Source organism: Amphiura filiformis, unplaced genomic scaffold (assembly GCF_039555335.1).
Source record: "Amphiura filiformis unplaced genomic scaffold, Afil_fr2py scaffold_74, whole genome shotgun sequence".
Taxonomy (NCBI): domain Eukaryota; kingdom Metazoa; phylum Echinodermata; class Ophiuroidea; order Amphilepidida; family Amphiuridae; genus Amphiura; species Amphiura filiformis.
In genome coordinates, this window is record NW_027305538.1 from 423914 (window position 1) to 451507 (window position 27594).

Here is a 27594-nt window from a genome sequence, read left to right on the forward strand (position 1 = left end):
TTTTCAACCCCTAGGGCACCCTTTCAAAATTATTCAAAAATCTTTTTCAACTTCAAGGTGTAGAAGGGAACCCTAACGTCATAAAAAAGAGATAATTAGAAATATATTTGGTTTTGTTTGGAAGCAGTGGTTTAAAAACTCTGAAAAGTGCCCAAAGTTACCCGTTTTACGGTATCGGATAGGCCTACTGATCGATGTAAGTAAATATTCAAGCATGCCAAAATACCATCAGATGAAACATCAGATATACTAATGACAAATAAAAATTATACAGAAAATAGACCTACTGTGGCTTTTATCATTATTAAACATGCCCGAAGAGAACGATTTGAAAATAAACAGATTCATAGGCCTAAATACATTGATACAGAATGTGTATTATGTATATGTAGCAATGTTGCCCAAAATATGACAAATTATATGTAGGGCCTAAGCCACTGAAAACGTATAAAAATATAAAGAAGGAAAAAAAATGTTATAAAAAACAGTAAGCGTAGAAAGAAAGGTCCAAATAAATAAAAGTAAAGGCCTACGAAGTAAAGCCTAAGTGAGGGTAAAACACATCTTGCATAATAAGTACAACGTACTTAGCCAACAATTTAACCTGCCCGTTTTGATCTTGACTTACTTTTCACAGATTGCATTGTAAGGGCTCGGATAGCGACGTTTTTACGTATTTTGTTTGTGGCACCTAAGAGCAAATCAGACACATCCTTCTGATATCAAATAATTTAGATTTTTATTAAATTCGCGATACAATACACATTTTAAGGCAAATTATTAAAATTGATATTTTGAAATTTAACAGTCCTCAAAGTAAATTGTATAAATCTAACGATATGCAGTAAATAGTAGGAAGTTGGGTTGAACAGCCGTCAATCATATGAAAATTGTGACCTTCATTATTAAAGATATAGATTTTTTCCTCAAAACACTAAAAATGTAGGTCTTTTTGGAAACAAATGTTTAAGTTCTATATGAAAGGTCAAATTTTCAATTGAGTCGGCTTTTCATCCCAGCTACATAGGCCTATAGTTTAATTACATATCATTAGATTTATAAAGTTTACTTCGAGGACTGTTAAATTTGGAAAAATATAAAAATATGAAATTTTAATAATTTGTATTATATCGCGAATTTCACAAAATCAAAATTATTATTATTATTAGATATAGGGACAATCCTCGTATTCAGCATGCAATTCGATATGTCTGATGTGCTCTCAGGTCCCATGACAATACTGTGCAAATGTTGCTATCCGCTTCCTCAATTTATTGTATTAATGAAAATCATTTTCTTCTTGTTTTTCGTATCATTGTTTTGCATGAATGAAGTGATGATAACAATACCGCACTTTTCGCAAATACTTGCTTTTCAAAAGTGCAATTGATACATTCGTAAATGCCAGTACTTTTTCCCTGAAAAGTATTTGCTTTTCAAAGAAAAGAGAAAGGCATTTACGAATGGCGTGTTATTGTGATCATCGCTCCATTCGTGGAAAATAATGGAGTGGTAAAACAATAGCGCGACGTCATAGGTGTGTATTAAAATAATTGAAGATAGGTAAAAACTTCTATGACTACTTGAAGTTATAATATAACGACGTCAATTATTGTAAATCGACTTTGTGTTCATCATGAATCTCAATGACGGTAGCATTAAAACATGTAACATATGATAATCACAGGTTTTTGTTTAAATTCATGATGTACGCTAAATGTACTAATAACAATTAATTTTTACATAAAAGCGAATAAACTTGTTCCATAAGTTCCCAGAACAAAATAAATATAAGGTTTTTATTTTATTTATATTCAGTACCTGTGCTCTTCGAGTACACTCAGCAAACAATATCAACATAGTCAAGTATCGTCGGATGTTCTCAGACAGATTTTCTGGGTTTTCAACCATTTGTTTTTGTTTTGATCAAATATAAAGTATATATATGATGTGAAGGTGAAAAGTCTGGACGATATGGATAATGCTAATTACTGAAATGGGATTTCCCCTTAAAATTACCTACTTTAAACATTATTAAAAAGATATTATCCAAATTTGTCAAATAAAAAATATAGGTATTGCAGAATAAACTTGTATGTATTGTTAGCTAGAAAACAAGGGAATATTGCGTATGTCATTTCTATTCTGGAACGAGGCAAGTCTTAGACTGCTTTGCATTCCCTTTTTGATAAACAATTCACCCAGCCCTAATTACATAAATCCAAAAAATGACCTTTTTTTCTCTGGCATCGCGGTTCTCGTTCTGTATTGTATGAGTGGTTATTATTGAAAAAAGGGACTGTGAAGTAGACTAGGAAAGTCTTAAAGGTTGAAATTATAATCAAATAATAATATTAACAAGTAAGCCTTGCTTTGCATTCCGTTTTTGATAAACAATTCACATCAGCCCTTTCATAAAACACAAATCCCTATAGAAAAAGTCCTTTTTTTCTCGGGAGTCGCGGTTTTCGGATGAGAGCGGTTCTCGGTGTGCATAATTGTAATCAATCATATGAGTTGATATTGAAATATGAATTTCAAAAAGGGACAATGACGTAGAATAGGAAAGTCTCAAATTATTAAGAACTTCTTCATTATGTTAATGTCCTGATGAATATTCAGGGGAAGAGTCGAGAGGATCGAAAAGTAAATGAACACCCATGAAAGTACTCTTGAAACCTTTATATTTAATTCTATCACGACATTTATTACCGCCCGACAAATATAATGTATGCCTATAAGATGGGGCAATGCGGGGAATTGAACCCTGGCCGAAGCGAGTGAGAAGAGCTACACGAACACATCCTCCCAGATTTTAAGAAGAGGGTCTTAAGGGATCTAGAATGAGCGTTTATGGCGTTTCGACAGTATTTTTTGTGGGACATGAGAGCACCTCAGACGTATCGAATTGCATTCTGAATACGAAGCATGTCTTTCTGATATCAAATAATTATCATTTTTTGAAATTCACAATATAATACAAATTTTATGACAAATTATTAAATTTTGATATATAACAGTCCTCGAAATAAATTTTATAAATCTAATGATATATTCTTAAAGTGTATGTAGCTGGGAGGAAAAGCCGACGATCAATTGAAAATTTTGACCTTTTATATTGAAGATATGGATTTTTTCCCCAAAAGACCTATTTTTGTTTGGTGTTAAAAAAAAAAAAATCCATATCTTCAATACGAAAGGTCAACATTTTCAATTGATCGTCGGCTTTTCATCCCACCTATACATAGGCCTACACTTTAAGTATAAATCATCAGATTTATAAAGTTTCCTTCAAGTACTGTTAAATATCAAAAATATCAATTTTTAATGATTTGCCATAAAATGTGTATTACCATGATTACATTGCGAATTTCAAAAAATCAAAATTATTTGATATCAGAAGGACATTCTTCGTATTCAGAATGCAATTCGATATGTCTGATGTGCTCTAATGTCCCACAATAAATACTGTCCAAACGTTCATACCCCTTCCCTTAATGTCCTGATGAATTTCAGGGGAAGAGTCGAGAGGATCGAAAAGTAAATGAACACCCCTGAAAGTACTCTTGAAACCTTTATATTTAATTCTATCACGGCATTTATTACCGCCCGACACAGAGGAGGCACTTTGATTGGGAAATTTGATCAATATAACCTAATTTTAAAGGCAAAGTCCCCATTGCCACACACACAAAATGGTCATTTTAAAACTGCAGCCAACGAGCTAATAGTTGAGACTTAGGACTGATATTTGATTTTCTTACAGGAAACATTCATATTGTCCCACTGCATTAATTTTATTCCTAAAGCGCGCTTCAGACTCCGAGTATTGTACGTACAATATTGTATGTACAATATGTACGTTATTTAATCTATTGCCATTCTATTTCCAGTAATGTTTAAGTTCTAACGAATGTTTGATGACGAAAAATCGATAATATGTTACATACAATATACCTAGCAGAAATATATTATCGATTTTACGTCATCAAACATTCGTTAGAACTTAAACAGTACTGGAAATAGAATGGCAATAGATTAAATAACGTACATATTGTACATACAATATTGTACGTACAATAAAAAAGTCTGTATACTGCTTAAGTCTCGATGTTTTGAATGTTAAATAATAGGATGAAAACACCAGATATTTGCACACAATCCCAATGCAAGGTATGATCAACTGTACCACATCTGTATAGAAGCCAGACATACAAGGTCAGAAACCCCATTGGGTTGTGGGAATGTCTTTAAACATCCTCTATCTGCGCCCGACAAATATAATGTATGCCTATAAGATGGGGCAATGCGGGGGATTGAACCCAGGCCGCACAGTGGTGAGAAGCGAGTGAGAAGAGCTACACGAACCCATACTCCCAGATTTTATGAAGAGGGTCTTAAGGATGGGAAAATAATTTCGATCTACTCGGTATTCACTTACTCATTTGTCAATTATAAAAAGTAAACATGGTTCTGTTTCTTGATTTGGGATAGGCCTATATATCAACAGATTTGTCCACGAAGAGTGAAATTTCACCCCTTTACACGAAAAAAGAAAGGAAAAGACAGAGAGACAGAATTTGTATGTGTACGCAATGGATTTCCGGACAAACATATTATCTACTCAATATTGTCATGATTGTACTGCTGCTATCTTCAGTAGATAGCACAATGAGACATTCTACACCACGCTTAAAATCTGCTTTAATCTAGACCAGTGGAGTAAGCAGACTTTCTAATGGTAATCAAAGCCAAGGGAGCGGCTGCAGGCAAACGCATGTGGTTTCTCTACTGACGTATAGGGCCTAAACAGGCCCGTATCCAGGAAGGTGCGGGGTGCGCCACATCGACAAAATGCTCCACCTTTTGGACAGTGGCATAGAGCGTCTTTTAATTGGGAAGGGGTGCAACTTTCAAGGGGAAAGATTTGACGAAAATGCATGGGCAAAAATTGGCAAACAAGGCCTTAAAATATCACCACGGCTAGCATTCCAAGGGGCCTCCTAAAAGAGTGGGAGTGTGCATGACGATGAAGTCCATATTTATATACATATATAAGCGATTGGGGGCGGCGGGGCCCGGGAGGTCCCCATTTTGGAACTTCCTGGTACGTACCTAGTACCTGGGTGCGAAAATCATGAAAATGGAGTGCACAAATATGGATCATTTACATATCGTATTTAGGATTTTTACGCATATCGTGACCTATGAATGGAGTGTGCAAATCCACATTATATCCGAATTAATTTGGATCAAAAGTGTCCATGTTCACAGCCATTCCATGAAAGCACTCCCCCAGATGTCTCTTTGGTGTTAAGTTCACCACTCACTTTTAAAAAGCTTATGGAAATGATGTTATGCAAATTATAAGCACGCACTTTGCGACCGGAAATTCTGCAATATAGGCCTACTTTAATTTTAGCGAAATTTTGTCCGGTATTATCCAAATTGCTCATTTTTTGTTATTAGATTGACAAAATAGTACACGGTGTGCAACGTTGCACGACGCACTATGACAAGAGAAAATCAGGAAAGTAAATATGCCGCGTGTCTTAAGGGCACCTTGCCGATGGTTCGGGATTACGTACGATTAGAGCAACTTCCGGGACAGAGATCAATTTGAAGAAAGAAATCGTCTGAAATTCCATTAATTTGAGAAGAAGACGCATCTGTTCCTGTGTTTTCTTAGTTTTTATTCCATCTTTGCAATAGGTTATGGAGGCTTTGCTATGTTGTTCTACTAATAATAATTTACTCTACATGTCATTAAGTTAGGAAGTTGCAAAGGTTATAATACCTAGGCCTACATGTATTATTAGAAAATTTAGGTCAAATATCATTGTTGTTAAATATTAATTATTCACACAGTTCACAAAGTCAGTCTGTAAAGGAAAAGGTTTTAGTTTAAAAATTTGAATTTTTGTATGATTTTTGTTTTGGCTAATAACATGACAACTGACATGCACAATAAAAATTGTAAAATGATCTGGTCCATTGGAGGTCAAAGGAGGCATTGTTGAAAATTGAGTTATATGATGTGTATTTTGATTTTCTTATAATATGTTGTTGTTTTTTTACTTATATTTTTGCCTTTATCTTAATTTCAATTTTGTCGCCTTTAGCCTCCATGGATCAGATCGTGTCATTATATTTTGTTGGATCTCGTTTTGTTATATTTTGTTGGATCTCGTTTTGTTGTTGTTTTTTACTTATATTTTTGCCTTTATCTCAATTTCAATTTTGTCGCCTTTAGCCTCCATGGATCAGATCGTGTCATTATATTTTGTTGGATCTCGTTTTGTTATATTTTGTTGGATCTCGTTTTGTTGTTGTTTTTTACTTATCTTTTTGCCTTTATCTCAATTTCAATTTTGTCGCCTTTGGCCTCCATGGATCAGATCGTGTCATTATATTTTGTTGGATCTCGGTACAAGGAAGGAAGGGAAGATGCGAGGGAAGGATGATAGGAACGGTAAATTCAAGAAAATTGTGCAGAATGCGGAAGTGGGCTATATTATCATGATTATACACGCTTAGAAAAAACGGTTCAACAACCTAAAATGGTTCTTGAGCTGTCCTGTATGTGGAACCTTAAATGGTTCTACAAAGAAGAGAAATAACCATTTCAGATCTGAAAAGGTTCTTGAAAGGTCAGAAAGAACCATTTTTGGTTCTTTAAATTTTCAAGAAACCTTTTCTGTTGAGGGTCCTACATACAGGACAGCCAAGAACTCTTTTTTCTAAGAGTGACATACCCAGTGTATTTTTCACACGTAGACCCTGCTGAATATCAGTATGACGAGGCAAAATTGATGTTCAAAACATGATGTTCAAACATCACTTTGTATGTTTTTGTACTCATAAGTCTCATGACATTTGTTCAGTCAGTTTATCATTAATATTGATTTATTTGCTCTATTAACGGCAATGTTTTAAAGTGATACCATTAATGATACATTGACTTATGGTGTTCGATTATGCTTCTGTTACTTCAGCAGTTAGACCTAGTGTGATGAGAATAAATACCAGATTTGGGCGAAAATGTGAGGAGTAAAAATGGCTTCGGCGTCGGCCCTTACACCCAACTTGAAAATTGAGATCATAGTTTATGACCACATATGACGCATATGATAATTGCAAATTTAAGTAATTTCGTATTTAAAAGGGCATTTCGTGATCCACAGCATCATCCCCCACTTTTCTCAAAAAAATTGAGATTTTTATACCACTGGAAACCTCTGGCTACATAATGTTTATGTTCAAAACATTTCTTGCCGATTAATTCGTTTAGCAAAAAAATCGTAAACACATTGTCTATCCATGGAGCAGCGTAATACACAAAATCATGCGTAACTCGCAAACGCAAAATCGGAATCAATTGAAATTTTGGGAATAAGCTTTTTTCGTGGATATCTACAGAAAAATATCATAAAAAGAGGATGATGCTATAAAAGGATCACGAAATACTCTTTTAATTAAAAAAATGGTTGAAGAAGCAAACATGATATTAAACAATTTCTTTAACATATTCAAACACAGGAGTAAACAGCATCAGTGACAAGATGCGCTTTAAGCCTTGATATTAAGCCGAATGATTTTGATATAATCATCATTTTCGTATCACCACACATGACAAGTGGGCGCACGTGTCAAAAACTAACCAAAAATCTAACTTATCCTACCATGCGTAAATATTAAAAATACTGATTGTAATTTCGCCTATGATATCACTTTATTACACTATTCTCAATTAAAACCGCGTTATTTGCTGCTTATTGCACAATGATTAATATACGTTAAGCGTGTGTTGCATGGACGCGCGTCTGGACAGCAAACTTAAATATTCACGCCTCATCTAAGAAAACCACTATCGTGTCCGATCCCCCTTGGGACCATTGACCTATCTTGACTTACCAGTCGCTTTAAGAAAAAAAAATGGTATAAATGATACCGCGTCTTGTCAATATTTATCATCTTGAAATGAATCTTGATATGAAAATTTGCTATGATACTCAAGTCGATTCTACTTTGAAATAAATCGTCACCGATATAGGTACATCAAAGTAGCCACTTTAATTGGAGAGTGAGTTTTATTTTAGCACAAACGTGACTCGGAATTGATTTGTAATGATTATCTGAGCTTTTTGTTGCTTGAACCTTTTAATCGACACTGAAATCGGGCGGCGCACTTTTGAAATGCTTGTTAGAAGGAATAACGAATTACGTGCATTTTCTAACCCCTTATAGAGTATATTGAAAGACAAAGTTTTTTTTAAAGTATAAACATTAATAATTATGATATTCCGAATAAAATGTAATAAAATTGATGCTTATTTATGAATGTGCTTGCTCTTGACAAGTGCTATGGCCAATATCAATATTTCGTCTACTGAAGATAAGAGATGCACGCCTTCGTCCTTATTTCAGTAGCAGGGTCCTTCAAACGGACACTTGGAAGGCAATCATCCGATTCTATTATCCTCTCAGTGAGTCTCTTAACCCCAAGGGACACGCCATGCTGCTGGGGCAAATTCTGGTAAGCGTGCCCCGTTTTTTCCCCGAGGGGCGGACCGGCACACGTCCGTCTTTGTGAAGACATAATTCAAATGTTACCACGCCATATGTCCACCAGCGATATTGAAGCCGGTGTGTGCAAACTGGCTGGCTCTACCAGTGCAAATACTCAAATTCAGTCACGATGCGAAGTGTCTGAGTGAAATCGTCCAATGAGCTTACGAATAAAAGGACTAAATCTTAGTGGTCTGGGTTTGTTTAGTCAATGGGGTATGGCTAATTAGGGAGTCGAGTTTTTGAGAGTTTTATGTTAGTATCGTGTTATGCTATCTACTGAAGACGGGAAGTATTTTACGAAGAGTGTTTTAAAATTCTGGACTTCGTCTTTTGCCATCTATAACTAAATTTGTTTAAGGGAAGGGGTATGGACGTTTGGACAGTATTTATTGTGGGACATTAGAGCACATCAGACATGTCGAATTGCAGCTACATACACTTTAAGAATATATCATTAGATTTATAAAATTTACTTCGAGGACTGTTATATATCAAATATTTGAAAAATATCAAATTTGTATAATTTGTCATAAAATTTGTATCATATCGTGATTTTCAAAACAATTAAAATTATTCTATATCAGAAAGACATGCTTCGTATTCAGAATGCAATTTGATACGTCTGAGGTGCTATCATGTCCCATAAAAAATACTGTCAAAACGCTCAAAACGCTCATTCCAGATCCCTTAATGCGTATAATAATAATATTGGGTATACACTTTCTCGTCGTAAGCTCGAATTTACTTCTGAGTTTCAACGGTCAAATTGTAAGTCAACGCCATGGATTATGAAGCCATGAATAGTAATGGAGTAATTTGAAGTGAAAACAACGTTCTCGAAAAGATGAAATATGAATAAATGTTGCCTATTCAGAGCAAAAACTGAACAAATAACAAATTCAAAGTTACACAAGGACCATGTCGCAGTATAGGTAAATATCTGTCGCACCCTTTTGAAAGACACACGCTCGGATATCTGATGCATAATCTCTTTCACTTGTTATTTGAACACGAATATATAATGCTTATTATTTTCTATCCAGCTAGCTATTAACTCACACTGCGATCGTAAACTCGCCATTATACAACTCTCCATTTATTACGCCCTCAACTCAAACCCAACTTGGGCCAGCCATGATTGGTCGTTACAAATCGGGTCGGTGACACATTTCACGGTACATGCGTTCCCAAGTAACACCTTTTTGTGGTTGTGTTTTTCTTGTATATAAGTTTCCGTCTCATTTCCGTCACCGATCCTCGATTGACAGGAGCTCACAAAGCCCGAGCAAACTATATAAACCCGTGCAGTGCCACTTGACAGCCAGTTGTTGAAATTACAAACTTGGTCATCACATCATCACCTAATCATCAGCTTCATTACAGAAATCACTCATCAAAATAACTTTATCAATTTTTTCGTGATGCACGCTAATAGAGAGGAAACTTTGTTACGCCAAGAAAGCGGTAACGAGCAACCAATTGCAACAAGTGCTGCAAGTTTGACGCGGGGGAGCACCACATCTCACCACCGTCAAGCCGATATTCAGTCTTATTCCATGTCAAGATCTCCTGCTTCCGACTCTGGTGGAGAATTCAGCGACGACGCTATGTCAGTGGACTCTTCCATCAGTTCATCTTCTCCTCGACATCACCATCCTCATCCTCTTATTGATGTTGAATCTTTGAGCAACCATGGAGACGAGAGCAGGGGCATAGATGAAGAAAACATCAACATCAGATCTCATCCTCGCGTGAGATCACCAGTGATTCGTCATGTATTGAACTCAAGAGCTAACAGAAGTAAAATGTTGTCCGATGACGAACAGCAAGACCTGAGACTTAAGATAAATAGCCGTGAAAGAAAACGTATGCACGATTTGAACTCAGCACTTGATGGACTTCGCGAAGTAATGCCATACGCGCATGGACCATCAGTGCGTAAACTGTCAAAAATCGCAACTCTGTTACTCGCTAAGAACTATATTGTAATGCTGAGCAGCAGTTTGGAAGAGATGCGTCGTTTATTGAGCGACGTGTACCAAGGATCACATCAACATCCTGCACCACCGTCAGCTGCAGCAATTGCCGCTGCTGCAAGTCTCGCAACACCAACTTCACCAAGATCTGCATTTCTTCCATCATCCACATCTCTTCCACCACCACCACCACCAATACCATGCTTACCACCATACCTATCGACGGCAATACCAACTACAATGGCACTCCCGACAGCACCAACTCTGCACTTGCCATCTTCATCATCGCCACCCGCTACTCTTCATAAACCAGAAGTTTCACTCGCCGCTGTCTCTGCTGCTTCGGCGGTTCGATCCCCAATACCAGTGTCTTCATCAAGTGCCGCAGAGAGCCACCATCATCATCACAGAAGTTCATTATCATCAGTATACAGTCGCTGGGCCATGCCGTGTTCCTGTACGCAGTGCAGAATAAGCCCAGGTTTGCCAATCAGTCATCTACCATTAAGAAGTACAGAATTGGCAAGACCAATACCAGGAAAATAGACATTTGCATAAACTGTGTGAAATTTGAACTCATCTTGAACTGAAACTCTGAATAATGGACTTATTACTAATGCTTTGTAAATACCGGTTTGTACATAATTATGTGAAGAACAAAAACATTGACTATTTTTGTGTTATATGTAATTTGATAGCTGGAGAGGCTGTATAATGTATGGTAATTTTTAACCAAGATTTTGCAATGAAAGTTTTTTGTTTTAAAGATACAAATGTGCATTGAAGGACTGTTAAAATTAGAAGTTGTCAAAATTTGAACTTAACACATAATGTTTTCTTTATACATGTTTTATTTAATTTTAGGACTCTTCTCTTTATGGACCTGAACCGAAATGTTGTTTTAATCTCTAAATCATTCATAAAAGTGTCGTTTCGTGAATCCTTTTCTAACCTTAATCATATTAATTTGAGATCTTATAACTTTTGACTTGGACTACGACAAATGAATCGATCACACTTTTCATTTATCAAAATATAGAATAATTATTGTTATTGTATTTTATTATTTACTCGATATGTAACTGATTTATGATGATTTCAAAATATGTTGTTTAATTGTTATCATTAGACAATAGTATTAATTGTGATTCTGTAGTTGATGGCGTCAACTATTTACCATGCCGCAATCATTTTAGCGACGTTCACGTGTCACAAATTAACCGAAGATGAAATTGATCAAATGAATTCATAATCATTGTAATTTCTAATAATTCATTTCAAAACATTGGTTTCTCTACCAACGGTCACCAAACCGACAAAAGGTCGGTCTATTTTCTTTTTTCTCAGACCATGTTTATTCTTTCCTAAAAACAACTCCAATAATTAATTGAGCATGTAGCTCGTCAAAAACCAACACGTCAAAAAACCAAAACCGATTTTACGGACAACAGGTTTTAGCGTATTTTGAACTCTTTCTAACCCAGTAATAATATGTAGGGCAATAATATACTTCACTGGTTCCATACAAAATTGTTTTCAACATCGGCTATTAATATCGTGAAATTTAGCACAATTCTTTTTGAAAAGTATTCATAACTTAAACACCCGGTATATAGCTATACCATGCTGTCATTTCATTAGTCACGCCAAATGTATCGCCAACAATTGACTTTGAACTTGCCTGAATAGATTCATGATTACGTACTATATATTTTGTATTATTATTTTGTGATGTGTGAACTATTAGTCCGGAGGCAAAGTCAATCTTAGATATTTGTATGAAACTTGGAATTTATGATTATTGCGGAATTGATTTCCTTGTGTTTTACACAGTGGTCGGATTAAAGTTGTCAGAATCTTAGGTTATAGTTTATATGAGATAGTATGTTATGTTTTATTGTTACATTTCTATGACTGTTCATTCTTTAAATCACATTACCAAAATGCATACTAAATTATGTTGGCACATAAAATCATTTATTACACCATTAATGGTTGTAAAGAGTTTGGTACACGTAGAATTTATTAAACTATATGTTTTCAGTTATTTTCCTGTAACACGTATATGGACACGTTCTATAAATTCGTACGATTTAAAGAACAATTAAAGTCTTATTTTCAAAATCATATCGAAGTTTAATGATTTATAAATGTGTAATACTTGCGTATTTCACTTTGTTCCAAATATTTATTTCTATTCTATGATTTCTCCTATTAAAAATAACAAATTATGACAAATCGTTTTTATGATGTATGATGTTTGAAGCCGGGGTTTGAAGCTCTTTCAGTAGCACGTTGAGATATTAATTTTCTTTTGTTTTTTTAAACGATATTTCGCAAAATTATTTCAACCATTTGTATTTATTTGTGATGTATGTTACGAATCAATTTAGATTCATATGGGACGATTACACTGCAAAATAATATTTTACTCAACATTGAGTAAAAAGGTCACAACTCATCAGTTGAGTAAAAACTTACTCAACATTGAGCTCATATAGGTCACAACTCAACAAATGAGTAAAAAAATACTCAACATTGAGTAATTGTTTACTCATTTCTTGAGTTGTGATCTATATGAGCTCAATGTTGAGTAATTTTTTACTCAAATTTTTGACTCAACTGTTGGGTTGTGTCCTTTTTACTCAATAATTTTTGCAGTGTAGAGTTAGATCTGGTATATAGTTATACACTATGCGTAAAGCCAGGAAAATGTCTTTCTCAACTTTCCTCCTTCACCTTCTGTAGTGCCAATCGTCTTTTCTCCTAATTTGCGGCTCTCTCAAATTCTGATGTTTGATCTGCTCAAAAAAAATTGCTACGATGTTCAAAATCGATCAAGACTAATCTGAAACCATTCAATTTATATAAATATTTTTAACCATTTCAATTTAGAGATAAAATCTTGACTATGCTTTTCTCAATGTTTATTATATATTTCGACAAAGCATGAAATCAACTAACTTTGTATGTTTGTAATAGAACGACAAGAACTGCCTTATCAGACTTTTGCAATGCTTTATCTATACATGTATATGTGACGTAAATGATCATGGATCAGAAATTAAACTATGAAAAAATTAAAAAATGTCGTAACTTGTGTTATTTATTATATTCACTTTGCCTTTATTTTACTCTATACACAGACAAAATGCTGTTTAAAAGTTTAAGCAGTAATTGTTAAACGGGTGAATTGATATGAACAACCTGATTCGGTTCACACGTTAAACATGTTTACTGTTTAAACTTTGAAACAAGTTTTAAAACAATTTTTTGTCTGTGTAACATTACTATTTGATACCGATATTCAGTATTCCAAAATGGGAATATCGATATCGAATAGTGTATTTATACCAAAGAGATTATACACTGTTAGAAGACTGGGTAAAAACCAGTTGGGTAAAATTACCATTTTACCCAACTGCTGGGTACCATATGAACAACCCTCATGAGTTGGGTAAGGGTTTTTTTTACCCAATATTGGCCTTGGGTAAAATAATTTTACTCAACATTGGGTAAATTACTGAAAATAACACGATTTTGGGTAACATTTACTCAATGCTTGGTAAAAAAAACGTACCCAACCGGTTTTTACCTAGTGTTATAATAGTGTATATATAATTATAGTAAACCTATTCGGAATAAGAAAAAGATATGCCTTATCAAGATATACGGTACGTTTATACAAGATAAAATTAAATGCAGTCAGATAAATTAATTAGCATCGGCAATGAATTTTTATTTCTTATTTAGTCATGATTTTTTGTTCAACTGTTCCTGAGAGCATTACTAGTATGCTTATTTTTCATATGGTACACTGCAAAAACAGCAAAGCAACACTTAATAAGCACTTGAGCACGTTAATGAAGACTTGCACAGTGATGGTAGGGAGTTTTCATTTCTTAACACCATGAACACCTAAACCAACTACGAGGATGTTTTAAAACGTTACTTATTAATAACGCAAGAACGTGAAGCTAAAGCACATCCCAAGTTCATATTTTTCACGCCGTTTTAAAGTGCAAATAAATTAACACTCCCTATTATTATACTTTCACTACAATACAAGCCATAGCCATAACGTGTTTTTAAACAGCATAGTAACACTTAATAAACACTTAAAAGTGTTTATTAAGTGTTACTATGCTGTTTTTGCAGTGATACAGTGTTAATAGATTAATACTATATGAGTAACACTTTTTAAACACGTTAAACCGTTAATGTGTTAAAATATTTACTATTGTGTGTTAATTTAAACACTTTCACACTTTTATTAACACATTAACACTATGATTAAATGAGGATGTTAATTTTTAAATGCTTTAACACGTTAACAACACTCTCCAAAAACAAGTGTTAATATAGATTAACACTATTTGAGTAACACTTTTTAAACACGTTAAACCGTTAATGTGTTCAAATATTAACATTTGTGTTCATGTTTTAACACACAATTGTTAATATTGTAACTTAAATGTTAATACATTAACGGTTTAACATGTTAAAAAAGTGTTACTCATATAGTGTTAATCTATTAACACTTGTTTTTGCATTGTATAAAACAGTAAGTTGAATAATTATTTAATCATGTTAATCTTCAGCATTGTGAAACGACATTATGCAGACGTGTACATCAACCTCATTCTCCATGTTGTGGCGTACGGTCAAGTTCTTAAAAACTTTGTCAACCTTAAAGATCAACTTCTTTTAAGCTTTCATGAACTTGCTTTAAAAGCCGTTCCTTTCACGTACCCATATGTTTAAATCTGCCTTTCAAAACCGCTTAACACTTTTATTCCCGTATGCAAACTTCTTTCTTAATTTGTTATGCGTTGGAAAGCAGTCAACTGGTTGGATTCCCAGGATCGCATTCAAATTCAAAACAAAAGAGGCTCTTTAATGTGATTGGTTTACACGTACTATTATATTTTAAATGCAGGCTATAAAATTTACATTCAAAAATCATTAAAATCAAGATCGATTCAAAAGTAAACACCAGTATCCCAAGAACTCCCTAACACTTCTAGCCATTTTTGTACTTAAATGAATGCAATATTCACCCAGTTTCAAAATATATTAATGAAAATATAAGATTTTAATATTTTTTAAACGTTTACCAATTTTAAGACCTGTTGCGCGTCTTTGACGTTCGCGTTTACAGGGTTATTAACTTATACCAAAATCCCGCCTTGGTTTTCTTCTTTATAACTATAGTTTCTCTCTTTATATACACAGACGGAGAATTTATACAACTGAATATAACATGTTTTGTTCATATAACACTATGATCACATGCATGCTGAGTTTTATTGTACATTGCAAATGGTCTAGAGAGAATTTAATACTGAAAAACGCTTGGAGCTAAAGCAATACATGGCTGACTATTAATGTATCGTTAATATATAGACATACAATTAAGCAATGCCTCACACACGCGTTTCTTTACAACCAAGACAAGATGTTAATAGTCTTTTTGTTGAATAAACTTGGCAGTTATATAAAAGAGGTTGAGTATGAACTTGAATGCATAAAACATACTACGCGTATGTTGAGAGAAAAAAATCTGGTTCTCTGGATTAAATTTAAGAGTTGTGAACTCTTGTTGACATTAATCGTGTTATGTGAATTAGTGGGAATTTTGTTCATGTACACAAGTGTTTAGTTGGAACATAATTTAATCTTAAATACTTTTTACTCTATTTCTGATTGTTTGTTTGCTTACTATTAACCATTCTACGAAGTTATAATCCCTTAAGTACTAAAACAAGCTACAAATCGGAGTAAAAAGACAAAAGGAAAAACAAACCAGGCATCATGATTGTTACTCTTTGTTTACTAGCAAAGTCATGCTTAAAATAAATGTATACACATTACTTTAAATGCCGATGTCTGGCTCTCGCATGACTTCATTAATATGGAAAAGATCTCTCTGATGAATATAAATAACTATCGGTACGTAGACAAATATTTGAAAATATATCATTCAAGTGTGTATAATTTTGCCTGTAAACATTTTTAGTTTATACAGCCGTATGTTGGATATAATAGAATAATATTCCCGAAACATTTCGAGCCAATCGAAGTGTTCATTATAGCTGCTCTAAATTTATAACGCTCTATAAAAGACTTCAAGGAATATTTAAAAAGAACTCTAGCAATGCCGATTTCATGTATATTTGATTGCTATCTACTGAAGATAGCACAATGCTTAAATCTGGATAATACCAATAACAATGGTGACTTGTAAGTTAAGTTACCAAAGTTGTAAAACAATTCATCTGAAGAACGAAATAACAACAACCGGCCATGACGACAACAATAAGGACGATAAAAATAACAATAAGAAGAAGAAGAACCAAGAAGAAGAAGAACAAGAAGAAGAAGAAGACGAAGAGGACGAAGAAGTTGAAGAAGACGAAGAAGACGAAGAAGAATAAGAAGACGAAGAATATAAGAAGACGACGACGACAAAGAAGAGGATGAAGAAAGAAAGAAAGAAAGAAAGAAAGAAAAAAGAAGAAGGAGAAGAAGAAGAAGAAGAAGAAGAGGAGGAGGAGGAAAAGAAGAACAACGACCATGACGACAACAAGAAGGAGAATGACGAGAAGCAGAAAATAAAAGAAGACGGAAGAGAAGGAGATGAAAAAATGCTTTCATCCTTTATATCAGCATTACTTGTTAGTGTATTATCTTTTAAATACTGCGTTTAAACAAGCTTAAAATTTGCATTAATCCATTGTTCTTTAATAACGGTCGGTCAAGTATAAATGAAAGCCTAACAATTAAGCTCATCTATACATTTTTCATTAAATACAAATTTCCATATCAACTACATACAATAAGTAATTATCTATTGAACACAAAAATGCTGATGAAAAGCACGTTTAACCGAAATTCAACAAACCTTAAGTGGTCCTTTTTTTATTAAAAAGTTAGCGCAAAAAGAGTCCCGTTTAAAGAGTAGTTAGAAAGCAATGATATAATAGCTGTAGGGATTGTGCTTCAATTGAACAAAATGTTGGACCATAAGGCTCAATTGGCCCCGATCTTGTCCAAACTCTAATTCAAGACAAAGTACTTTCTAATTTCAAACCCGAGGTGAAATTTCAAGAGGGTTTTTCTTGTCTTCTTCCAAGTCCAAGTCGCACGCGCGCATAAATGCAAGTCTTCGCGACATTTGGCGCCCGTGGCAAAAAACAGAACAGCCTTCGCCCTACGGCTCGTTCGCTTCTCATTCGCAAACAAGCTGTTTAAAGCTATTGGTAAGGAACGAAACTTGAACCCGCCCATTCAAATTAAAGCGGGATTAGACGCCAATCGCCAGCCAATTTTCATGTAACTCGACCTAACCAGTACATGCGCTTATAGCGTTCATGCGTTTTTTTAACCCCAACCTCGCCCATATCGATACACCATTACTGGTCCAAAAAGTCCATTAAATCAAACTTTTCTCTCTTCAAATTTAAAAAAGTTAACATTGCTCGACCTTACTTGAATTTGTTAAAAAATTTACTTAATGTACAAAGTATTGGTTCAAAAAAACCCTTCTGACATACTCTCTGGAATTGCTAACAGTTTGTGTCGCGTACGCGTTTTGAGTATTTATAAGTTGATGTTTTGGACGTTTCCAGTGACTGCAAGTGCTGTATAGATACTGACGTTCACTGCTTAGCAATCCACGTTCTAACAGACTGTAGGTTTGTGTAGGGGCCGTGAGAATTGGCTAGTCAAACGTGATTTTTAAGCATTTCTATTGCCGTATTCTATCACCAATATCACCATCAGATCTTTTTACATTAAGATCACTGATATGACTGATTGTCATTTTAACTTTACTTAACTGTGCATAGCTTTTAAAACTCCCTGTACTCTCTATCGGCTATTACAGTTAATTTGAACTAAACGCTTTCGTGTTAATTACATCAGACAACTATCCCATATTTCTAGTATAGTCTGTTCCCACCGACTTTACTAAAGCCTTTGTTTTTATAGACACCAAAGTCAGGGGTACAAAATTGGTCGTATGTTCGGACCAGCTGTGACGCTCATCATATTTACCTTTCCCTATTCATTTCTCATTTACCGTTAACAGTATGTCTTTTGTTATGACGCCCGACCCCTCCTGGAGGGATGGTCCCCCTTACGCCCGCCCTATTGTATTGTTACACGATGGTGGCACCGTACCGGTTTAAGCAAACTTGTTCTATTTTATGTCTGTGCTATACTTTTCATTGTATTGTGCATACGGCTGCAATATTTTACGAGAAAAACATCACCATGGTGAGACGTCTAGAGTTTATATTAATTATATGTTTTAAAGTTTAAATGATGCGGAGAATGTTGGTTTATAAAAAAGAAGGAGGTATAATGTCCTTTATTATGTGTGCACACTATAACCGTACGCAGAACTAATAAAAAAGATGATAAAGGGCTTTTTAAAAGCTTGCAGTATAATGACTACCATATCACTTTTCAAATAACATTTTGGAAGCACTCATCAGGTTTGTTTATACGCCCGTGGAGGTATCTTGAGTATACTAAAGGAGGGAAAGACTATAACAGAATTTGTAAAGGACATGGGTCTTTAAAGAGTAATTTGTAACTCGTGTGAAAATGGTGTCAAGATCATGTCCAATTAATATTATCTTCTTTAATGATGAGATTGGTGTTATGATTACCCCAGGGTGAGGGGGAACACAAAGTGCCCCTAATAGAAGGGGAGGGACCAATTGCAATATTTCTGAGGGCGACCGGTATATTAGTTAAGCCAGTGGATACAAGGTGAATATATTTTGTAAGAGAGGAACTTGGATAACAACGAAAACATGGGAGAATAAAACCTAACATAAGAAATTAATGTCAACCTTAGTTTGTATAACCTAAATCATAAAATCCCATATGTTTTGCTGTAATAACATTACCGATTTGATGTGGGTTATTTTCATTCGTGGTTATAGGCGCACAAGAAATATAATAATATATAGGTTTTGAGTTTTAGGTGTAGGTTTTTATTCAGAACATAATAATTTTTTTCTGAAAATAAAACCAATAACCAGCATAGAACTTGTTCATTGATACTTCATAAGTTCATATCAAACTAACGTCAGCAGTAGATTATAATAAAGGTCTTTAGCTACTTTATCCGTACGGTACAGTAGAAGATGCTAGCTGCAAGTCTGCTTCATCAAAGAGGACTTAATGACAACACTTACAGCAATACGGCGGCTATTATCAGCAGTATAGGTAGCTATATACTTCATCAACACTGATATCAGCAGCAGATGGCTACTTCATCAACACTGATATCAGCAGTAGATAGGTACTTCATCAATACAAATATCAGCAGTAAATATCCATACTAGTGGTTGACAACTTCATCAACATCAACACTGATATCAGCAGTAGATAACGTTACTTCATCAATACTGATATCAGCAGTAGATAGCTGTATCAATACTAATATCAGCAGTAGATATAGCTACTTCATAAACACTGACATCGGCCATGTCAGCAGTAAAATCCGCACTGGGTGGGTACTTCGTCAACACTATAATATCAGCAGTGGATCGCTAATCCATCAATTCAAAACGGATACCAACAGTATAGTAGATAGCTATACTTCATCAATACTAATATCAGCAGTAGATAGTAATACTTCATCACCACTGATATCAGCAGTATATAGCTACTTCATCAATACAAATATCAGCAATAGATAGCTACTTCATCAATACAATATCAGCAGTAGATAGCTACTTCATCAATACAATATCAGCAGTAGATAGCTACTTCATCAATACAATATCAGCAGTAGATAGCTACTTCATCAATACAATATCAGCAGTAGATAGCTACTTCATCAATACAATATCAGCAGTAGATAGCTACTTCATCAATACAATATCAGCAGTAGATAGCTACTTCATCAATACAATATCAGCAGTAGATAGCTACTTCATCAATACAATATCAGCAGTAGATAGCTACTTCATCAATACAATATCAGCAGTAGATAGCTACTTCATAAATACAATATCAGCAGTAGATAGCTACTTCATCAATACAATATCAGCAGTAGGTAGCTACTTCATCAATACAATATCAGCAGTAGATAGCTACTTCATCAATACAAATATCAGCAGTATAGATAGCTACTTCATCAATACAAATATCGGCAGTAAATATCCATACTAGTGGATGACAACTTCATCAACATCAACACTGGACATATCAGCAGTAGATAACTTTACTTCATCAATACTGATATTAGCAGTAGATAGCTGTATCAATACTAATATCAGTAGTAGATAGCTACTTCATAAACACTGACATCGGCCATGTCAGCAGTAAAATCCGCACTGGGTGGCTACTTCGTCAACACTAATATCAGCAGTAGATCGCTAATCCATCAACGCTGACATCAGCAGTAGTTAGCTACTTCATTAATTCAAAACGGATACCAACAGTATAGTAGATAGCTATACTTCATCAATACTAATATCAGCAGTAGATAGTAATACTTCATCAACACTGATATCAGCAGCAAATAGCTACTTCATTAATACGAATATCAGCAGTAAATATCAGCACTAGATGGCTACTTCGTCAACACTGCATGATATCAGCAGTAGATTGCTACTTCATCAACACCGCTATCAGCAGTAGACAGCTACTCCATCAAAACTGATATCAGCAGTAGATAGTTATACTTCATACTAATATCTGCAGTAGATTCACTGATTGCTACTTCATCAACACCGATATCAGGAGTGTTATAGCTACTTCATCAACACTCTGACATCAGCAGCAGATAGCTATTTCATCAAAACTTATATCAGCAGTAGATAGTTATACTGCATATATGCAGTAGACAGTCATACTTCATCAACACTGATATCAGCAGCAGATGGCTACTTCATCAACACTGATATCAGCAGTAGATAGCTACTTCATCAATACAAATATCAGCAGTAAATATCCATACTAGTGGATGACAACTTCATCAACATCAACACTGGTATCAGCAGTAGATAACTTTACTTCATCAATACTGATATCAACAGTAGATAGCTGTATCAATACTAATATCAGCAGTAGATAGCTACTTCATAAACACTGACATCGGCCATGTCAGCAGTAAAATCCGCACTGGGTGGCTACTTCGTCAACACTAATATCAGCAGTAGATCGCTAATCCATCAACGCTGACATCAGCAGTAGTTAGCTACTTCATCAATTCAAAACGATACCAACAGTATAGTAGATAGCTATACTTCATCAATACTAATATCAGCAGTAGATAGTCATACTTCATCAACACTGATACCAGCAGCCAATAGCTACTTCATTAATACGCATATCAGCAGTAAATCAGCACTAGATGGCTACTTCGTCAACACTGCATGATATCAGCAGTAGATTGCTACTTCGTCAACACCGCTATCATATCAGCAGTAGACAGCTACTCCATCAAAACTGATATCAGCAGTAGATAGTTATACTTCATACTAATATCTGCAGTAGATTCACTGATTGCTACTTCATCAACACCGATATCAGGAGTATTATAGTTACTTCATCAACACTCTGACATCAGCAGCAGATAGCTATTTCATCAAAACTGATATCAGCAGTAGATAGTTATACTTCATACTAATATCTGCAGTAGATTCACTGATTGCTACTTCATCAACACCGATATCAGGAGTGTTATAGCTACTTCATCAACACTCTGACATCAGCAGCAGATAGCTATTTCATCAAAACTTATATCAGCAGTAGATAGTTATACTGCATACTAATATATGCAGTAGACAGTCATACTTCATCAACACTGATATCAGCAGTAGATAGCTACTTCATGAACAACGAAATCGGCAATAGATATCTATACTTCATCAATACTAATATCAGCAGTAGATAGTCATACTTCTCAACACTGAACTGAGCGTGTTTATAGTGGCTGTATACGGTACGATTTTACTGCAATAACAATTGATTTTGCAGTACTTATACGCTAATATGCGCTTCATCACTACTGGTATCGGCAGTAGATAGCTGTATCAACACTAAATATCAGCAGTAAATAGCTACTTCGTAAACACTAATATCAGCAGTATATCCGCACTGCACTGGATGGCTACTTCGTCAACACTAAAACACGCTCACTGACATCAGCGGTATAGATAACTACTGCATCAGCAGTTGATAGTTATACTTCATCAACACTGATATCAGCAGTAGATAGCTACTTCATCAACACTGATATCAGCAAATAGGACTATACAGGGTGTTTCAAATATGTAACATAAAAACTATAGGGTTTCTCCGTAAATTTTGAAACTGCTTTCAGAACTAACTTTATATTAGCAAAAGAGCAAACTAAAATAGTAAATGTTAAACAAAAACATGAAAAAGAGGGGCATAGCTTTCATGAGAATTTTATGATAAAAATGCTCTTGTTCATGAGATATATCATTTCCAACAAAGATGTCTAAATTAAATGTTTATTGACCAGATTCCATCAGTTAAGGGATCTAGAATGAGCGTTTATGGCGTTTCGACAGTATTTTTTGTGGGACATGAGAGCACCTCAGACGTATCGAATTGCATTCTGAATATCTTTCTGATATCAAATAATTTTATTTGTCTTTCTGATATCAAATAATTTTCATTGTTTGAAATTCACGATATAATACAAATTTTATGACAAATTATTAAAATTTGATATTTTTCAAATTTTTGATATATAACAGTCCTCGAAATAAATTTTATAAATCTAATGATATATTTAAAGTGTATGTAGCTGGGAGGAAAAGCCGACGATCAATTGAAAATTTTGACCTTTTATATTGAAGATATGGATTTTTTTTCCCAAAAGACCTATTTTTTTGGTGTTTTGGGAAAAAATCCATATCTTCAATACGAAAGGTCAAAATTTTCAATTGATCGTCGGCTTTTCATCCCACCTACATACACTTTAAGTATAAATCATCAGATTTATAAAGTTTACTTCAAGTACTGTTAAATATCAAAAATATCAATTTGTAATGATTTGCCATAAAATCTGTATTAAATTGCGAATTTCAAAAATAAAATTATTTGATATCAGAAGGACATTCTTCGTATTCAGAATGCAATTCGATATGTCTGATGTGCTCTAATGTCCCACAATAAATACTGCCCAAACGTTCATACCCCTTCCCTTAAGAGCACACGATTTATGAACCATTCTTCACTGAATATGGTATATATACGGCTGGCTCCAAAAATCCATTGGAAATATCTTCCACAAGGGGAGTATGTTTTTCAAATGTAATTGGTCAGATTTAATCATTATGAGTACGAGTGAGTATTACAAATTGAAGTTACCCAATTGTCTATTCTATTCAAAATTTGACAGCATGTAGTTTTCGCTGCTTGATTTAATATTTTGTTGTCTGTCCCTAAAGAAGAGCAGTTTATCTGCTCGAAACATGAGTTGTTTTTTGTCTGTTTGGTTTTGTTTGTCTACAATGTGCACAGTGATCACTTCCAGTGTACTTTTGTACTATTTTGCTGACGCTTTTGTGCGCTCTGGAATTGGTAATTTTTGGCTATCGAACTTTGCTTGTTTTTGTGCCTACATTGGTTATTTGGTGTATCGTGTCTGTTTATGTGCACAGTGATTTTCATCACTTGTTCTAGTGCACTTTTGTACTTCCATTGATCCCTGTTCTTTTTGCAGGTTTAGCACTTCTGTGGGCCTCTGAACTGGTAATTTTTGGCTATCGAACTTTACCTATACTTCTAATGCTATACATTTCCTGTTTTTGTCCTTCCTCTATGTATCGTCTAGTCTGCATCGTTTCCCCACGTCAAGTTGGTATACATTCCTCTTTTTCATATAAAGGTATCCTCTTGTATCATTTATCCTTGATGTGTTTTGTGTTCTCTTCCGTTGGATTCACCATTACGCACTTTTCTTAGTTAAGATTTCTTAAAACAGATAGAAATATTCAAATGAATCTAACTTATGATATTTACGAGTTTATACTCAAAAAGTGATATTTATTTTCGTCATCGGACGAATGCTATGCTCATTGAGCACGGTTACGTAACATAGTGCAATGCTCACCGCTGCATCATATTCTCCATTTCCAGTCGTACTTGTTTCTCACTTAGTCTTTTTATTATTATTATGCATAAAGTAGATAAAGAAAATCAATGCATTTTCTGACGGAGGAACGGAGGAAGAAAGTCATGAATATGCCATATGGCTTAATTCCATGCACATAACTGTATACCAATTTTGCTGTTGCCATGGTAAAGTATTTTTGTGTATATTCCAAATAGACCGTAAACTACATTCTAAATGAGCACCGACATTTTGAAGAAAGCGAACCTTTCTTGATAACAATCTTACATCTCCAGGCAATATTACAAGAAAATCTGCCAACAAATATTATCCTTAGAAAAGAAAAGGATTTTTAAAAATAATTTTACGCACCACGGGTTTCGGAAAAAAGAAGGCATAGTTTTTGAGACTTGAACGCGGCCTTTATCTTCTCATTTAAATCTTAACTAGGTTATGTTAGTGTTAAGCTGAATTTATACTCCATCGCTGAGCGATTGGTGTTTGACCAATAAAGTAGCTCGCTTTTCCCAACACAAGAAAAAGCGCTCTATTTCATTAGCTAAAAACCAAAGGCTATCGCTTAGTGATGTGGTATAAATTTAGGTTTAGAGTGTGTTTAGCTAGATTAACAGAGCCACTGGCATAATTTCTGGTATTTTTGTTATATCTTAGAAAAAATTCCAAGTATAGAAGGAATTCACCACGCACGTTAAAACGGATGTAAACAAAAACAATTTCTTCAAAGGGGCGTTGTACTTTTTTACGCAATTATATATAATATACCAGACCGACATGTTGCAAAATTGAAAACAAAATTACGATGTCAGCTTCTATGAAGTACCGTGTAAAGGCTACCTGTTCTCATTTCCTTTGTCTCTTTAATTAATAAGCTGATCTGATATCAATCAATCTTTTCTGTTGGTTGTTAATAAAAAGAGAGATTTTAACAAGCGAGATACTACAAGATAATGTGTTATCTAAAAAGGTAATTATAAGTAATTGTTTTAATCATCCCTATCATAATGACTAATAATAATGAACGTAAAATTCAAGTTTTATTTACTGGTTAAGATGTGCTATCTACTGAAGATAGCGCAGCAAAGAGATATTGCGATGATTCTGGGACGATACTAAATTTCGGGACAAGAGATGATGATGATGATGATGGATGGATGATGACGATGATGATGTATGATGATGATGATGATGATGATGATGATGTTAATGATGATGATGATGATGATGTTAATGATGATGATGATGATGATGATGAGGAGGAGGAGGAGGAGGATGTTAATGATGATGATGATGTTAACGATGATGATGGATGTTGACGACGATGATGATGTTAATGATGATGTTAATGATGATGATGATGTGTATGATGATGATGATAATGTTGATGATGATGATAATAATGTTGATGATGATGATGATGATGATGACCTCTTTCTCAATGGCATTATTTGGCGAACTTTTCAACTTTCTCTTTCAGATCCATTAGTTTGTAAATTCTCACACATGAGGCTTTTGTACTTCCATAACAGGAAATAGGCCTCGAATTTGTGATTTTCCCCTCCTCTACTTCCGTCACTAAATACCTGAATAAATATGGACCTGTTTTTTGAGCGAACAAGACTCATTTTATTTATATATTTTGCATATTTAATTGACATTCTTTTCTTTTTGTCAGAGATTTGTTTAAATACCAATTTGATTGAAATCTTGGTTGCAGGCAATTCAAGACCTTGACGCATTCATCCATGACATTGAACGTGAAATAGTCGCTTGAGGGCAGTAGAGCCGTAGGCCAGGTTTACTCGCCATACACTCGTGCTAAAAGTTTTGAATCCTTGGCGGATATGAGCTCTAAAAGTGAAAGGACTCTATTGAGAGGACTCCAGGGCACAGAGCTGGCTAAACCCCAGCTTGACAGCTGCGGGGTATAGATGTAATAAATGAGAAAACAACTTTAAAAAAATCTGATAACAAATTCATACAAGCGTAAAATGTTCAGATTTGAAAGTCTGTGCACGCATTTCGTACCAATTTTAATGTGTTTATAGCCCAACTTAACTACCAGCCTTTAATTGCTCTGAACATTTTGATTCAATTTTTCACTCAAAACTCATAAAAATACAAAGAGAAAAAAAAATGCTATCGCTGACCACTACGGCCCGCACCGTTCCATAAACTCATGGACTTTGCTGCCAACAACTCATGGACTTTGCTGCTTAGAAGCGCACACCCTAGACATTGTACAATTTACCTTCACAGCCATGATCAACTCCACGAGTTTCGTAAACAACTAACAAATTAGCAGTAAGTTACTTGTCCAAGGGGATTTCATGCTAACTTCAATTTTCCACGAGAGCGTACTAAACCATCGCCAGGGTTCGAACCCGGGTAGTCGAACGCCTTATAAAACTTGACTGCATAAAGAGTGAAGACGTGAGAGAAGAATTATCTGAGACGATACCTAAATTCGTCTCAGAGAATTATGAGAGGGAAAATAAAAAGAACAAGTAGATGACACAAGGAAATCAACAGCAAATATGAAGGAGGGTGAAGATGCGGGAAAGACATTAACTAAGAGGATGTAAAAGCCTATATCCTTTTTTCCTTCACTTTTACAAACCTTCACTTTTCAACAACAAAAAAAGGAACATTTTTGGGCTGTTGAAGGGGCTCCAGAATAGGAGCGCGAGCGACCTGGGGGAAAATTGATGTTGAAAGCAAAATGATTTTCAATCATTCATTAGGCCTACTTTTGATAGGAATGCTACAGTGTTGATTTAGGTATCAAAATGTTCATTAGTTAATGCTGATAACAATATGAGTACTGTATATTTCCCGCAATGTGCCTCATTTACTCACACTGGGTCACATGTGTGTTTCAGTGGCGTAGCCAGCACTTTTTCAGAGGGTGGG

General features: G+C 34.8%; 1 protein-coding gene across 1 annotated transcript; it reads left to right on the forward strand.

Moving 5' to 3' along the window:
• Positions 1-9844: 9844 nt before the first annotated feature.
• Positions 9845-13628, forward strand: LOC140144708 (uncharacterized). The gene has a single exon (XM_072166519.1). It carries the CDS (start codon positions 9993-9995, stop codon positions 11091-11093), a length of 1101 nt encoding a protein of 366 aa, XP_072022620.1. The 5' UTR covers positions 9845-9992; the 3' UTR covers positions 11094-13628.
• Positions 13629-27594: the final 13966 nt, after the last annotated feature.